This window comes from Mytilus edulis, chromosome 11 (genome assembly GCF_963676685.1).
Source record: "Mytilus edulis chromosome 11, xbMytEdul2.2, whole genome shotgun sequence".
Lineage (NCBI taxonomy): Eukaryota > Metazoa > Mollusca > Bivalvia > Mytilida > Mytilidae > Mytilus > Mytilus edulis.
In genome coordinates this window covers 63,331,510-63,347,596 of record NC_092354.1, presented here as the reverse complement: position 1 = coordinate 63,347,596, position 16,087 = coordinate 63,331,510, and the positions used below count along the sequence as shown (strand labels likewise).

Below are 16,087 nucleotides of genomic sequence, written 5' to 3'. Positions count from 1 at the left end.
TAACTGAGCACAAGCCGTAATTAAAGTTACCTTAGTTTGTTAATCAAGACTTCTATGTAAACGTGATTGGTATTATATGTACATTTAGATTAATTTAATTAATCAGTATTTGAAACTTGATTATTGTTTAATTTTGCAATGTCAAGAGAGGCGAAAGTACGAGAACGACATTCAAACCAAAAAGTTGTAAATAAACTGACAACGCCATGGCCAAAAGAAAAGAAAAAACATTCAGACAAACGATTGTGCAAAAAATAAAACAAAACACAGAAAACTTAAGACACGAACAAGCTCAAGTTATTTAAAGTCTAATATTGTTGTTGACCAAATTAAAATGGACAAGTCGTAATATAAAAAATAGCAACTACTCCGGAACAGATGGTACTTATATTGTCTACTTTGTCGGACTTACATATGCAAATATTTATGATTCTATTGGAATTTAATTCATGAACATGTAAACAAACCATAATTGCTATTTTGATAGGTTGTTTGTAGAAACAGCGGTCGGTAATTCCTTGTTTAATTGACACAAAAAAGGAGGAGTGATACACATAACAGAGGATCGAGCTGTTGTTGTGGTACGTTTGTCTTTCGTTAATATGTTTATGAAAGGTAATAACAAAAATACTGCATCCCACCTAAAATCTAAACTTTTCAATAAATGCACTTGCGAATATCATGACCGAGTATCCGAGTATTAAATTTTAAACTCTTTTTCTATTTTAAATTTTGCCTTATCTATATAACTATTTAACACATCGATGTTTATAAAATAACTTTTCATTTTATAAAATTGTCTGTATCGGCTTACGACTTAGTTAATTGTTTTAGGATACCCTTGAACCTTGGTTAACATTATATCGTTTCCGTTATCCTCGTAGGTATCAAAAGAAAAATAAAGCTTGCATCCAATCAGCTACAGTTTCCGTCTTTGTTTACAACAAAGAAACACTTTATAATCATCGCTTAAGTAGCGGCTATCTGCACATGACGATGAATGCTCAAACAAATTCAAACACATCCTAAAACTTTATTAATATCCGTATTATTTCAGCTCCACTCAAAAAAAAAAGATCTATTTCTCTTTCTCACAAATAAGAGCCCACGGGAAAATGAACTTCTATATTATCCTACACTGTACGAGTATTGTGTGTATCTTACAATTTAACATTGAGCTTAAACGTATAATTTGTTTTCCGGCACAATCGATGAATTTGTTATTGAATGGCATCAGCATGACTTAAACGCAGATCGCAATGAGATCCCCAAATTGAACTATGATGTAAATAGTAACTTGAACATAACTGTACGCTTGCAACAGAGCCAGGATACTAGAAGAATATAAATGTGTATAGTATATGCAAATCGCTTTATGTTATATGTCAACCGGTTTTTGGTATAATAGAAAGGTCAATTGAAGAATAAAAAGTATCTTTTTTTTCAATCGGTACAAATTAATCGATTAAAAGCTATTCGTTGATTCATGTTGCTATTGAAGACAGTATTGTAAATTTGACAAGACTTGTATAGTTTGTTATATATATATATATATATATATATATATATGTATCAGTTTGAATCAAAGTATAATAATTATTGTATATAGGTGTTTCGAATATAATTTTTTTGTTGTTGATGATGACATATATTTTTGATTTTTTTTACTATTCGGTGTTAAATTTTTCTCATAGTTGAAGGTCGTATGGTTGCCTATACTTGCATTTATCCACTTCATTTGAACTTTTGTGAACAGTTGAAAAAATTAAGATTTAAGTTTACATATTTAGAGGAAAATGAAGACTTCTCTCAACTTAGGGGCTTGTTTGGTTGTATCAGTTTCTAGATTTTTTTAACTTCAAGTTTCAAATGACTTCAATATAATCGAAACTAATGATGTATTAACATGTGCATTAAAACGATAAACTTTTTTTTTATTAAAGCATGCTCTTTTTTATACTTGTTTGGCTTTCTAACTATTTTGATCTTAGCGTCGACGCTGAGTTTTATGTTGACGAAATGCGCGTCGGCGTATCAAATTATAAGTCTGATACCTTTGATAACTATATACTTACCATATTTATATATCGTTAACATAACATTCTATGTCGTATTAACCACTTTCGTTAATTTTTTTTTTTTATCTTCACTACTGTCCTAATATTTCTACCGTACACTAATGAATAAGTTAACATTATAAAAGTTATGGAAAAGATTTTGCTATAACTTATTTTATTTTAGATAGTGCCTTATTTTATTATGACCTCTAAAATGATTGAGAGAAAAGTGAAAAGAGTCACTCTTTTTTTTACATAAGGCGAGTCTAACGTACAAATTCTTAAGCCTGGTAGCTTTGTTGTTTCCTGTATATGTTTTCAAGTAAAATAATACTATAAGACACTCAGAACTCTCGACAATAATGAATTTCCTTTCTTTTTATTTTCCTTTTTCCTTATACTAACAAAATATAAGCATGACAATAGAAGGTTGTACCTATTCAGCGATCATTTCGTCTTATTGTACAACCAACAAAACAATCATTGTGCTCAAGTATCGGAAATCTTCACATGATTGACGTAAACTATACATATAAATTAAAACACATCCCGTTGCCTTACTTGTATCCGTGTTTGTATGGCCTTATCAAGACTATAAAACATCTATACTCCTCTCATAAGCTAGAAATTTAGAGGAAAATGAAGTTTTCAATCATCTTAGTTTTATGTCTGGTTGTATCAGTTTCTGGAACAGCTTGGTATAGGCGTAAGTATATCAATTAGTATTTATATTGTTCACATGGTTTTAGAAGTCTAAATTCTCTTTTTCACAATACTGAAGAGTTTTTGTTTAAAAGTATTCTACGAACAGATCATGTAAATGGAATTTCAAGTTAATTAATATATAGCCATCAGTATTTATTTCTTCATTTCTTCAAATGTTCTTTAAGCACTTAATCTTATTCTTGATCTTATTCATTTGCCAATAAGCGTACTTTTATAATTCCGCTGTATCACAAGTTTAAAATACAAAAAGTATAACATCAACCAAATTTAGATCACGTCTAACATGTTTACACAACTTGCTAACGTCAAAATCTATTTAAATTATTTATTTATAAAAGAATTTTAAGGCTATGAATGATCAGTGTAAAAGAAACATCTCGGAATTATGCAACAGCTTTGTCAATACGATAATGATAATACTATAGTTCGTATTGTTTAACATGTTTAACTTATGCGTGCGCAAATCATCAATTGAGACATAAATATTTCACACGATTGGGACGAAGATATGTTATAACTATTAGATCGAAACTTGACATTCAGTTTGAAGTCGTCCCTCGGTTTTAATTTTAAATAGATTTCAAGCGAACCTTCTATCATCAGTAGCATTCTTAGTGTCAGTAAAGTTACCTCGGAAAAGCTTTGATGGAAAAAAAATGAAATGCTGGTTTTTTCAGGACTTCACCACTATACCTGAACGTAAATTAAAGAATTCCTTTTGTGTTTGAGTAGGTTTTGTAAGAATGTTTCTTCATATAAATACTTGATACCGCTAGCATATTTATTGTAATTAACTAATAATTTTTATTACCGAAGAATCGATTAATTTTGACTCTTCACCTAAATAAATAATCATGCATTTAATATTCAAGGAAACTATGGGAGAGGTGGAGATGGTGGTGTTTGGGATGGTGGTAATGGAGGAAACGCTTGGAATAATGGGAGAGGTGGAGATGGTGGTCGTTGGAATGGTGGTAATGGAGGAAACGGTCTATATGGAGGTAGTGGAGGAAACGGTGGTCGTTGGAATGGTGGAAATGGCGGACATGGTTGGAAACGCTAAGATATAACTGACTGAGTTCAGACTAATGACAAATTAATATGTGACAAAATATTCAAATATTCCTTCTGATTTATTTGATTTAAAGTCACAAGAATGTATCAATAAAATTGTGTTCGCATGTGATTTGATTGTTTAATGTTCTAACGTGATGTTATTGAAAATTGGAGTGCGGTAAATATATACTAATACGACAGTATCTGACAACACAAATAAACAAACGGACATCTGATGAGTATTATACCGTCTTCAAGAGGCTCCCACAGGGTACCCCCCTCAGGTCGCAAGGTCGCTTTTAAATTCGTCGAGAGGTCGTTTTTAGGGAATTGAACAGGTCGCATGTCTTTTTTTTCAACACAGAGGACGGAAGTCGATTGGAGGTCGTTTTTTTCCAAATTTAAAGGTCGCAGGTCGTTTTTAGAAGGCCCTCAGGTCGGAAGTCGCCTCTAAAAAGCCCAGAGGTCGCAGGTCGTTTTTGACCCTGCGGGAGCCTCCTTCAACAATTTACATTTATATGCACTACACCAAACTGTAAATCAACCCGAATTTGAGCCAATAAAAACTGACAGAAATTAAAAATATTACCACGGTTAGCACAGCTTAATCGAAATCTTAAATTTGTTGTTTATTATTTGTTACAGTCTGCGTTTGTCTATTGGGTCTTTTCTGTCGGTGCATATACAAAAGAGGTGGTATCTTAGTACATTTCGTTGATAAGGTAACCTTATGATAACATATGTATGATTATATGTCTGTTTTATATACATTTTCAATTTGGTGTTTTAAACTCTTGTTGTTAAAACAGGATGATTAGTTATAACATGTCGCTAACATGTTTAACCCTGCCTGTCCAAAATCAGGAGCCTGTAATTCAATGGTTATTGTTTGTTAATGTGTTACATATTTGTTTTCGTTTATTATTTGTTCTGAAATTAGGCCGTTAGTTTTCTCGTTTGAATTGTTTTACATTGTCATTTTGGGGCATTTTATAGCTGACTATGCAGTATGGGCTTCGCTCATTGTTGAAAGCCGTACGATGACATATAGTTGTTAATTTCTGTGTCATTTGATCTTTTGTGGAGAGGTTTGTCATTGGCAATCATACCACTTCTTTTTTTTTTATATTCAAGTATTCGCAAGAGGAAACGCCAAGAAAACGTTATCATTGAATTTTTTCATGTCGCACAATTTATTCCAGAGATCATGTTATCTTTTCTTCACTTCACACCAGTATTATCCATTCAAAACTAAAAGACAAATTGAAAGAATTGGTTCTGCTTTTTTTCATTAAAAAATAAAAGTAAACGTTTATACAAGTGTATAATAGGGATATATCCATTTTCGCTAGCCAGGGGATACGACCCACCCCCTTTCCGTTACCCTTTGCGGATTAAGTAAGAATTGTGGATCTACTAGGTTATGATTTTCATTGGATGCAGTCGTAACTGCCTGCATCCAATCAAAAGTCGCAAACAACGTAAAATAAATATTTGGCACATTACAAACGTTGATGGTGCCAGAATGAAAGAATAAGGAAATAAAACAGTAATATTTAATTAATGACAAAATCAAAACTATTTTTTAAATGTTTTTGAAGTATGTCCCATGTTTAACATACACCCAGTTTACTTGGATAAACTTATCTATATGTTATATATGCATTACATGTTATATGTACCATTTTCAAATTTATATATATATATATATATTTAATATCCATTGTTTTACGCGCAACCAATTTGATCGGTTTTTCTAAACGAGGTTGTGTCAATGTGATACGTTTGTAGAATGTTCTTTAATCTGTTTGTTGTTGTTTCGTCTACACCATTACGGTCTCGTGTCAGTATCCAAGCAATTTCTATAAAATAGGAAACAAAAAAGTAAAGATAAAACTGAGAAAAGAAATGGGGAATTTTTTAAAGAGACAGCAACCCGACTAGAGAAGTTTTTGCTAGGATACACACTCCCTAATCTAGTATATTATAAGAGCATTAACACTCTACTGTGTCAACACGGCACTAAAGACAAACTCTGTAACAAATAAATTGAGAATGGAAATACTAAACCCCAACCGAAATATACACAAGAAACTAAAATTACAATGATACAATGATATAAATTTAACAAAGGCCAGAGTGTGAATTATTATAAACTACAATATTATAGCAGTTTTGAAGCAAATACAGTTTTAATAGTACAAATGTCTATCAAAAGTTTATGCAAAATGAAACTGACACCTTATAAATTTAATGCGTCTGAAGAGCTATATTAAGCTGTATTCGACCCGTTCAAACCAAAACTGGTAGGCAAGGAATGTAAACAATAGAACTCGAGTTCTATGAATCGTCAATTATTAAGATGCATGCATACCCGAATCTAGTTATATGTATATATCTTGAGTTAAACTAGATAAGTATTCTAAACATATTGACGTTTCGTTTGAAAGAAGTGAAATATCTGAGACTTTTTTTTAAATCCTTTCAGTTAATACCTCTTAATATATTTATCAATACTCTCATCAACCTGCGGTTATCAATGCCTAACTCGGCGTTTCAGAATCTAATGCATCCTGGGTAATATTTTCAAAAGTGTACACCACGACGTCCTGATTGGTTAAAAATGTCATAAACAATGGAAATTTAACCAATGACGCGGCGTTATTTTCATTTTGGGGTATGAACAATGAAATTACCCATGATTCTTTAGATTCTGAAAAGGCTAACTATAGGGTTATGATTAAACGTGTATATGTTACATGTCTGTCCTGAATATTAATTTAGTCAAAGATATGCTACTGGGTATAAAGCAAATAACATTATATGTATTCTGTGTAATTTATTGACAATGTTTAATGGAGCCCAACTTCTTATTTCTCGATAGTTCTCAAAGACTATAAAATACATGCCTTTTGTCTTTTTTAATCAGATAAAATAAACTTCAGATGGGGAAAACTAGTACACATGTTTTTAAAACAAGCACCCAGAATGTGATATACTTGCCGATAAGAAACATTTCATCCAGAATTCAAACGACATGTATGTTAGAAACTATAGGTCTCAGTAGGGTTTTCAATAATGAGCAAAACTTCCTCTTTTAAAACGGCCCCGACATGACAATATGGGAAATATTCCAAAAGCGAAAACCAAATAGTCAGCTGATTTTTATAGCTTGTTTTTATATTGTAATATAACACCACTGCCAACGGTATGCTAGGAGAGGGTTAAGCGGCAAAAAATCAAGTTAAACCCGTTCCATTCGATACGTACCTGCCCGTTGTATGCAGCCTGTAATTTAGGGGTTGTCGTATATAATGATTGTTTTATATCATATTTGTTTTCGTTTATTGTTTTGTTCCTAGATCAGGCTTAAGTTTTTGTGTTTGGATTGGATTGCATGACTTGTGTAATTTCGGAGCAATTTATAACTGACTATGCGGCTTCCTTTTCGCTCATTTTTGAAAGCCGTATGGTGACCATACATTGTCTGTTGTATACATGTAACAAAGTAGTGTATAGTACTAAGTTAAACATACTTTACACTGCTGTTATTCAACGCGCGTATATATATATATGTTTGTCTTGTATTTTTTTATCAATAGGTTTGTCTTGTATTTTTTTATCAATAGGTTTGTTTGTGTATGTTTTTATCAATAGGTTTGTTTGTGTATGTTCAAATAAAGATTCCTCGTTTGTCTTACTTCGATATTTCAATAGATTAACATGAATTTAAATTATGAGAATTAAGTTACAGTTTGTGATGCACGAGTTATAAAATCGGGATACGGATAAAAGCATTATTAATCAATGATTTCTATAGGTTGAAATATTGCCAGATAAACACCTTACGAAAGGGACAAATGTAAATAAAAAACTGTTTGAAACTCAGTCTGTTGTGCTTCAAATTCAAATTTTGCACGCGAACCGTTTTGTGTGTGTCGTTGAGGAAATCTTAACGATGCATTGGCTGGTGCGGTTCTTTTTGTTTAATTTCACAGTGATTAACTAACATCCACTTTATTTGACCTTCGATGGATACTTGTCTCATTGAAAAATATGCCACATCTTCTTATTTTCAAATCGCATTCTTTTATCAATAAACTTTATTATTTAACTTGACTTTGATACAAACAAAAATGCAAAGAACACATAAATAACTAGCTAAATAGAAAAACAATAACATGATATTTTCGTCGGAAATTGACTGTGCTAATTAAATCAGGAATATGACAGGAAATTCCATTATACATGCGTATGCGCACTATACTGAACAGACAGGTCTTTCTCTTTTTAACCACTTTGCAAATTGTTTAAAAAAAAAAATGGCACTAGTATGGCAAGCCGTTCTCGTCAAAACTATGTTTAAACCCTTTTTTCGAAAAAAGTACACACTGAGATTTAAAAACCTAAAATAACACACTGAGAAATCGAAATTACACACTGAGATTTAAAAAATAAAAAACACACACTGAGAATTCAAAATTACACACTGAGATTTTAAAAAGACACACTGAGATGAAATAAATTGAAAAACACACACTGAGAATTGTTAATTACACACTGAGATTTCAAAAATACACACTGAGATTAATATGCAAATTACTAATGAATATTCATGAGATGAATAATTCAACAGATTAATATCTTGATCTCAAGAACTCTTGTCATTATAATGAAATGCGATTCCTTCAACCAACATTCGTAATAAATTTCAAGACTTAACATCGCTTATATTCATAAGTTACATGTAGTTTGTTGCCTATAATTCAGATCATTACTACCAGTAATTAAACATGGGTCCCTTTTCAAAAGTCTTCCAACTGTTTACCTGATTTCGGTAGTAAATCTTTTATATTTTTGTTACGTTTATATGCTATAATAGACACTTTCCTTGGACGAGAGGAGAGAGTAAAAATTTCGCTGCATTCTTTTGCAGATTGTTCCAATGTTTTCTTATAATTTTAATAAAGTTTTTCACCATTTGGTTATATTTTCTAATAAGAGTAAGTGGGTATTTTCTTGTTCTTGTATTTCTAAAGTTTTTTTTATTAATAATTTGGAACCAAATCGAAGGACTAACGAGTTATGTCCCCTTGTTGTTTTAAGCTTGTAATAGATTCAGATTAAGTATGCTAATTAGATATGTGCGCATAAAAAGTGCGCACAAATCTCAGTGTGTAATTTTAAATTCTCAGTGTGTAATTTCAAATTCTCAGTGTGTGTTTCAGTTTCTTTATTCTCAGTGCGTCTTTTTGAAATCTCAGTGTGTAATTTTCAATTCTCAGTGTGTAATTTTCAATTCTCAGTGTGCGTTTTTCATTTTTGTAATCTCAGTGCGTCTTTATGAAATCTCAGTGTGTAAATTTTTAATTCTCAGTGTGTAATTTTCAATTCTCAGTGTGTAATTTTCAATTCTCAGTGTGCGTTTTGAAGTTTTTAAATCTCAGTGTGCTTTGTTGTAATTCTCAGTGTGTAAATATTTCGAAAAATGGTTTAAACATAGTTTTGACGAGAACGGCTTGCCATACACTAGTGGAGAAAGAACTGTAAACCCTTATAAAGCATTGTAATTCATCAGTTAATCTATATGTTTTGTGGAATATTTTGCGATACATGCAAATAGACCCTGTCTATGCGTATTTTTTATTCAAATATGTAACCTGTTTTGTCATAAAGACTAATATATAGTAATGACTAGTTAGACAAAGATGAAAAACCAGGTCAAATAGCATTAAAAACGACAAATGTCATTCATTGTTAGCTTGTCGTCCATAACAACAAATTGTATTACATAATATGTGCTGACGACATAGTTAGTACAGTACCTGCTCTTGCAAAATAGAAGTCGCTACAAGACCAAACCAAGGAGTAGGTGTCATAATCTGTGTCTAAAACCCAATAGGCTCCTGCTGGTTGGACTATAAATAAATATAAATAAAACATATTGAATGTCTAAAACCCAATAGGCTCCTGCTGGTTGGACTATAAATAAATATAAATAAAACATATTGAATGTCTAAAACCCAATAGGCTCCTGCTGGTTGGACTATAAATAAATATAAATAAAACATATTGAATGTCTAAAACCCAATAGGCTCCTGCTGGTTGGACTGTAAATAAATATAAATATAACATATTGAGTGTCTAAAACCCAATAGGCTCCTGCTGGTTGGACTGTAAATAAATATAAATATAACATATTGAGTGTCTAACATGGAGTACATGTATCTATCAATATGGTAATATAATTTTTCAACTTAAATTGTACAACAATTAATTCTTGGTTTTTATACCATTTTTTTCAATTTATTTTGTTCTTTATTCTCTATCAATAATATGTTTATCTCATATTTTTTTTTCACTCCCTTATGCTTATTCTACACTTTTTCTACATCATTCTCTATCTTGCTATCGTCCCGAAAATACATGGAATATTCCGTTTCACTTAGCAACCAACATTCCATCAACCTTTTATGTATAGCCCATCCAACCCTGAGTACATGTATATCTGTATATCATGTGATGGTACGTTTAATATTTCACATGCAAACAACTGTTTCAATGGTCATCAGGGAAATTGCATTAACTGAGCAGCACACTGAGCATCAGCGTATACGACGCATGCTCCAACTTATTGACTTAATCTCTAACAGAACGAGACTGATTGTATAAAAACTTCGTTGAATTTTTTTTTCTCCAAAAGTTTAGTTTAATAGACAACTTTCGAGTTCGATGCATTTCCGTCAAAAACTCTGGTTTTAGTGAACGTCATTTCTGCGTTTAGGAGCGTCGTGACTTCCATTCCAATGTTGAGCGAGTGGTTGGAAAACTTTTAATCTATATTGTACGCATTATTCGGCAAATTGAATTCTCAAAATTGACAATTAGCTGCTGTCATTAGGTAATTGTCATAAAGTACCTAGAGAACAAGCATTATTTCTAGTTTATCCTGCACAATGTTAATCACTAAGACGCTTGATGAACGCTAATAGTGCATGGATACAGGCGACCCCCTCTATCTGGTAAATGACGTCATAAAGGCGCGCATAATTGACGAGTTTTTTCCGGTGACGGCTATATATGTCTCCGTACGGCCTTCAACAATGAGTGTAATCAATACCGTTTAGTCAACTATAAAAAGTTTCGAAATGACAATGTAAAACAATTGATACTAAAAACTAACTGCCCATTTATTGTCTATTTACTGTATTTTTGCACATTTTCAAAAAAAAATCATACTTACACCTAGAAAACTTGACAGATAATTTTGCTGGTTCCTTCTCTCCTATAGTTGCTCTACCGACAGATTCACTTGGACGACCAGTTCTACAAAGAAAATATACAACCTTAAGCGAATAAATGTTGAAACGATATTCAATTTGGCAGTTGTAATGGAAATAGAATTAACGTGTATTACCAAGTTGGTAGGATACAATGTAGGACTACTTAAAAAATGAGGATAGAAATATCCTCCAAAATGTTTAAAGAGTCGAATGGTTCTGTGTGAGGTTTGAAAATATGTAAAAAAAAAATTAAAAAAATAGTCCCTTACTTGTTATGGAATGCATACTTAAAAAACATATAAAACAAATGTAGATAGGTTCCCAACCTTTTATCTGTTTGGCTCTGACAGGTATAAGACAATAATGGTGACTTTAAAGTTTCCCGTATGAAAGGGAGAAAACTTTGACCAGCCAAAAGAAAAAAGTTGATTGTAAAAGTAACTTACCTCGCGTTTATTCCCGCGTTTAGAACTTTGATACTACCGTCGCTGTTTAAACTGTAATTGGCACTTATACATTTCAGACCAATTTCAGCAATAAAGAAAAAATTCTCATTTTCGTACCATTTTCCTAAATACTGAAAATAAACAAACTTAAACGTCTAAAAAGTAAAATGACAAAAATACTGCACTCCGAGGAAAATTCAAAACGGAAAGTCCCTAATCAAATGGAAAAATCAAATGATAAAACACAACGAATGGACAATAACTGTGATATTCCTGACTTTGTAAAGGCATTATCAAATGTAAAACATGTTGGATTGAACCTGATTTTATAGCGCTAAACCTTTCACTTGTACGACAGTCGCATCAAATTCCATTATATTGACATCGATGCGGAAACAAAGTGTCACAAATACAACTAGAGGCTCTAAAGAGCCTGTGTCGCCCACTTTGGTCTATGTGCATATCATAAACAAAGGACACAGATGGATTCATGACAAAATTGTGTTTTGGTGGTGGTGATGTGTTTGTAGATCTTACTTTACTGAACATTCTTGCTGCTTACAATTATCTCTATCTATAATGAACCTATGAATATATCCCAGTAGTTAAAATATTTTGTAAAAATTTACAAAATTTACAAAATTGTTAAAAATTTACTATAAAGGGCAATAACTCCTTAAGGGGTCGACTGATCATTTTGGTCATTTGTAGATCTTTGATACTTTGATGAACATATTGCTGTTTACAGTTTATCTCTATCTATAGTAGTTTTCAAGATAATAACCAAACATGGCAAAATTTCCTTAAAAATTACCAATTCAGGGGCAACAAGCCAAAAACCAATTGTCCGATTCATCTGAAAAATTCAGGGAAGATAGATATTGACTTGATAAAGAATTTAACCCCTTGTCAGATTGCTCTAAATGTTTTGGTTTTACCCCTATGTTCTATTTTTAGCCATGGTGGCCATCTTGGTTTGTTGGCTGGGTCAACGGACACATTTTTTAAACTAGATACCCTAATAATGATTGTGGCTAAGTTTTGTTAAATTATGCTAAGTAGTTTCAGACGAGAAGATTTTTGTAAAAGATTACAAAAATTTACGAAATAATGGTAAAAATGACTATAAAGGGCAATAACTCCTTCAGGAGTCAACTGACCATTTTGGTCAGGTTGAATTAACTTTGCTGAACATTATTACTGTTTACAGTTTATCTCTATCTATAACAATATTCAAGATAATAACCGAAAACGGCAAAAATTCCTTAATTTTACCCCATGTCAGATTGCTCTAAATGCTTTGGTTTCAGAGTTTTGAGCCAAAATCTACATTTTACCCCATTGCTCTATTTTAGCCATCTTTGTTGGTTGGCCGGGTTGCCGGACAAATTTTTTAAACAAGATACCCCAATGATGATTGTGGCCAAGTTTGGTTAAATTTGGCCCAGTAGTTTCAGAGGAGAAGATTTTTGTAAAAGTTAACGACGACGACGACGACGACGATGGAGAACGACGACGGACGACGGATGACGGACGACGGACGCCAAGTGATGAGAAAAGCTCACTTGGCCCTTTGGGCCAGGTGAGCTAAAAATTATGGGTACAACAACAACACGAACCCAACTAAAAACTGGGGTGATTTCAGGTACGTTGTTTTGGTAATTAGTTTTGTCTGTTGTCTGTGGGTACAACAACAACACGAACCCAACTAAAAACTGGGGTGATTTCAGGTACGTTGTTTTGGTAATTAGTTTTGTCTGTTGTCTAACTAACAAGTATGTTATATTTTTTTTAATTTGTTGGGGAACAATGTGTTTAAAATATAAATAAAAGAAAGCATTTATAAATGCTAATTTTGAAATTGTGCCAAAATGGCAGCAAACCAACATCCCGGGCACATTTCAAATACGACAGTGCAACTAATTATTTTGCGTTTTTATACAGACGTATCATGGGAGTTGCTCAAATTAGAGCAATGGTGAGTTCAAATCAAAGTTGAAGAGTATTAAAAACCAAAAGCCTCTAAAACGTTGCGACAAATCACTCTAATGCCATCTTTGTTTTGATGAAAAAACCTTTGTGTTTTGAAATATATTAACATTTTATAAACATTAAATTTAATAAAAATGGCTGCATTATGAATGTTTCATGTTTGCATCGGAGAGTTATACGACACATATACACACTCATGAATATCAGAATATGCGATATGGACATTAGAAAATATTTAGATATGCAAGACATTGCTTGTTTGTATCTGTCATGAACTTTTATACAGTTGTAGCTAACTATATGAAATTTAGTTTGCATATTACTGTTAAAAACACTAAATCTCTAAGGAGCGGTCTACACTGTATGAACATTTTGACTAAAATTTGAGCGACACTATAATATAAGAAACCTTATCCAAATTTCGCTAGTAAAACCCACGATGAGCTTAAAAAATTAACGACCATTACATTTTTTTTGGCGACTAGACATATAATTAAAAAAAAATATATAATATATAAAACGAAATGAAATAATTAAAATCTTGATGCGATTTTTTTCTTCTTACAAATTAAATGAATGCATCTTTTTATTTGTGACATTGGATACAAAAGCTTTGACCTACCCGATCAGCATCAAAGTTCTGTTTAACTGGAATATCCGGGCAACTTCCCCATCGTGGTACCTGACATGTTGCCAAAGAGACACAAATAACGAAAAATATTGTGGAAACCAAGTAGTTCTTCATGTTAAAGTCGTCGCTGGCTCAAATCTAGTAAATAAAACTTGCCTAGTTATGAGATATCTTGGTTATATATACACAAATGATGATAATTGTTTATTACATGTAGCTGACCTATTGTTAGGGGAAATTATTGTACTATTTTTGGTGAATACGCAAAACGATATGTTAATAAACTGCTAAATGACTATTTGTCTGAACATGTATAATGATGATAATTTCATGTATAAAACCATTTTTTTTCTTTAAATATATAAATTACAGCATTATATCAAACCTATGTTGGGCCTCTTATTTAAACCACAAATTTGTTTTATAATTTGTTATTTTGTGACTAATCAGTAAACAATGGTCATCCTATCGATGATGAACACCTGATAATGTTATCAATAACGTTACTATAATTGTTTATTTTCATTTCATATACCCAATTCAGAGATTATGTGTTGTAAACCAAGGCTTTCAAATAAGAACGGGACGTCGGGATCGGGTGTTTCTAAGTTTGGGATTTCTGGATCCGGGAATTATTTTTTTGGAATTTCGGGATGTCGGGATTTAAATTTCTTTAAATTCGGGACCTCGGGATTTCATGTTTTTAAGCTCTGAATTTCGGGATCAGAAGCCTCTGACCCCTCATATAAGTGAGGACGACTATTTATTGATTCGGGGTTTGTGAATAACATCCACGTCCGGTCGGATGAAGACGTTGAATCCGATGCTTCAGGTTGAAAAATTTTACATTCTCAAGCCTTGAACGTTGAAAACAAAACTTGCAATAACTCTTTTGTGGCCTGTTGCAACGTAAAAGTTCTGTCCTCTCCACTTTTTCCAGCAAGTGACAGCCAAATTGTCTGTCATTAGATGTTAAACTATCTGCATTTTGAATTGAATTTAGGGATAATCATTTCAATTTTCAGGAGAGTACATATTTATTTTGTTGTTCGCAAATTTATTTTCACTTTTGACAAGTATTTTCTGCATTGTCCTACATTTTGCGGAATATTGATTTTCATCCAGCCTTAAGTTATCTGTTTCAAAATTTGAAATTATTACTAGACCCTCCCGCCTATACCAACCTGAATTTATTCTCGCAAGAAATGATTATAACTGGGTGTTAAGATGGCAACACTCAATCATTTCATTTTATACACTGTCGTGACTAATCCCTTTCAAAAGCCATTTTATTATCTAATGATTGAGAGTTACTTCCCTTTCTGATTGACAGCAGTGGTCTGTGGCCAATAGGAATCACTGCTAACAAGTCGATATATAAAACATTCAGTTATAACTTCAACGTAATGTAAGTGCATTCAGCCTCCTGCTGTATGTAATAAAATTGAGAAAGGAAATGGTGAATATGTCAAAGCGACAACCACCCGACCATAGAGCAAACAACAGCCGAAGGCAACCAATGGGTCTTCAATGTAGCGAGAATTCCCGCACCCGTAGGTGTCCTTCAGCTGGCCCCTAAAATATGCATAATAGTACAGTGATAATGGACGTCATACTAAACTCCGAATTATACACAAGAAACTAAAATTTAAAATCATACAAGACTAACAAAGGCCAGAGGCTCCTGACTTGGGACAGGCGCAAAATTGCGGCGGGGTTAAACATGTTTATGAGATCTCAACCCTCCCCCTATACCTCTAGCCAATGTAGAAAAGTAAAAGAATAACAATACGCACATTAAAATTCAGTTCAAGAGAAGTCCGAGTCTGATATCAAAAGATGTAACAAAAGAAAATAAATAAAATGACAATAATACATAAATAACAACAGACTACT

At 32.5% G+C, this 16,087-nt stretch overlaps 2 protein-coding genes across 2 annotated transcripts; one reads left to right on the top strand and one right to left on the bottom strand.

Annotated features, from left to right (window-relative positions):
* The first annotated feature begins 2,625 nt into the window (after positions 1 to 2,625).
* LOC139494932 (heterogeneous nuclear ribonucleoprotein 87F-like) lies at positions 2,626 to 3,969 on the top strand. Its single transcript, XM_071283061.1, has 2 exons — positions 2,626 to 2,763; positions 3,656 to 3,969. The coding sequence occupies exons 1-2, from the start codon at positions 2,697 to 2,699 to the stop codon at positions 3,844 to 3,846; spliced, it is 258 nt and encodes an 85-aa protein (XP_071139162.1). The 5' UTR covers positions 2,626 to 2,696; the 3' UTR covers positions 3,847 to 3,969.
* A 1,412-nt stretch (positions 3,970 to 5,381) lies between these two features.
* LOC139496041 (apolipoprotein D-like) lies at positions 5,382 to 14,374 on the bottom strand. The gene is made up of 5 exons (XM_071284470.1): positions 14,183 to 14,374; positions 11,569 to 11,699; positions 11,083 to 11,165; positions 9,665 to 9,757; positions 5,382 to 5,701 (listed from the first exon to the last, which is right to left on the bottom strand). The coding sequence occupies exons 1-5, from the start codon at positions 14,303 to 14,305 to the stop codon at positions 5,568 to 5,570; spliced, it is 564 nt and encodes a 187-aa protein (XP_071140571.1). The 5' UTR covers positions 14,306 to 14,374; the 3' UTR covers positions 5,382 to 5,567.
* Between the last annotated feature and the right edge of the window lie 1,713 nt (positions 14,375 to 16,087).

Bases quoted from the DNA above. Each gene is read 5' to 3' on its own strand.
- LOC139494932 (XM_071283061.1), top strand. From the start codon at position 2,697: ATGAAGTTTTCAATCATCTTAGTTTTATGTCTGGTTGTATCAGTTTCT. The intron at 2,764-3,655 runs GTAAGTATATCA...TTAATATTCAAG, and splicing joins TGGAACAGCTTGGTATAGGC to GAAACTATGGGAGAGGTGGA.
- LOC139496041 (XM_071284470.1), bottom strand. From the start codon at position 14,305: ATGAAGAACTACTTGGTTTCCACAATATTTTTCGTTATTTGTGTCTCT. The intron at 9,758-11,082 runs GTAAGTATGATT...ATTTATTTATAG, and splicing joins ATCTGTCAAGTTTTCTAGGT to TCCAACCAGCAGGAGCCTAT. The intron at 5,702-9,664 runs GTACTGTACTAA...CCTATTTTATAG, and splicing joins CTTCTATTTTGCAAGAGCAG to AAATTGCTTGGATACTGACA.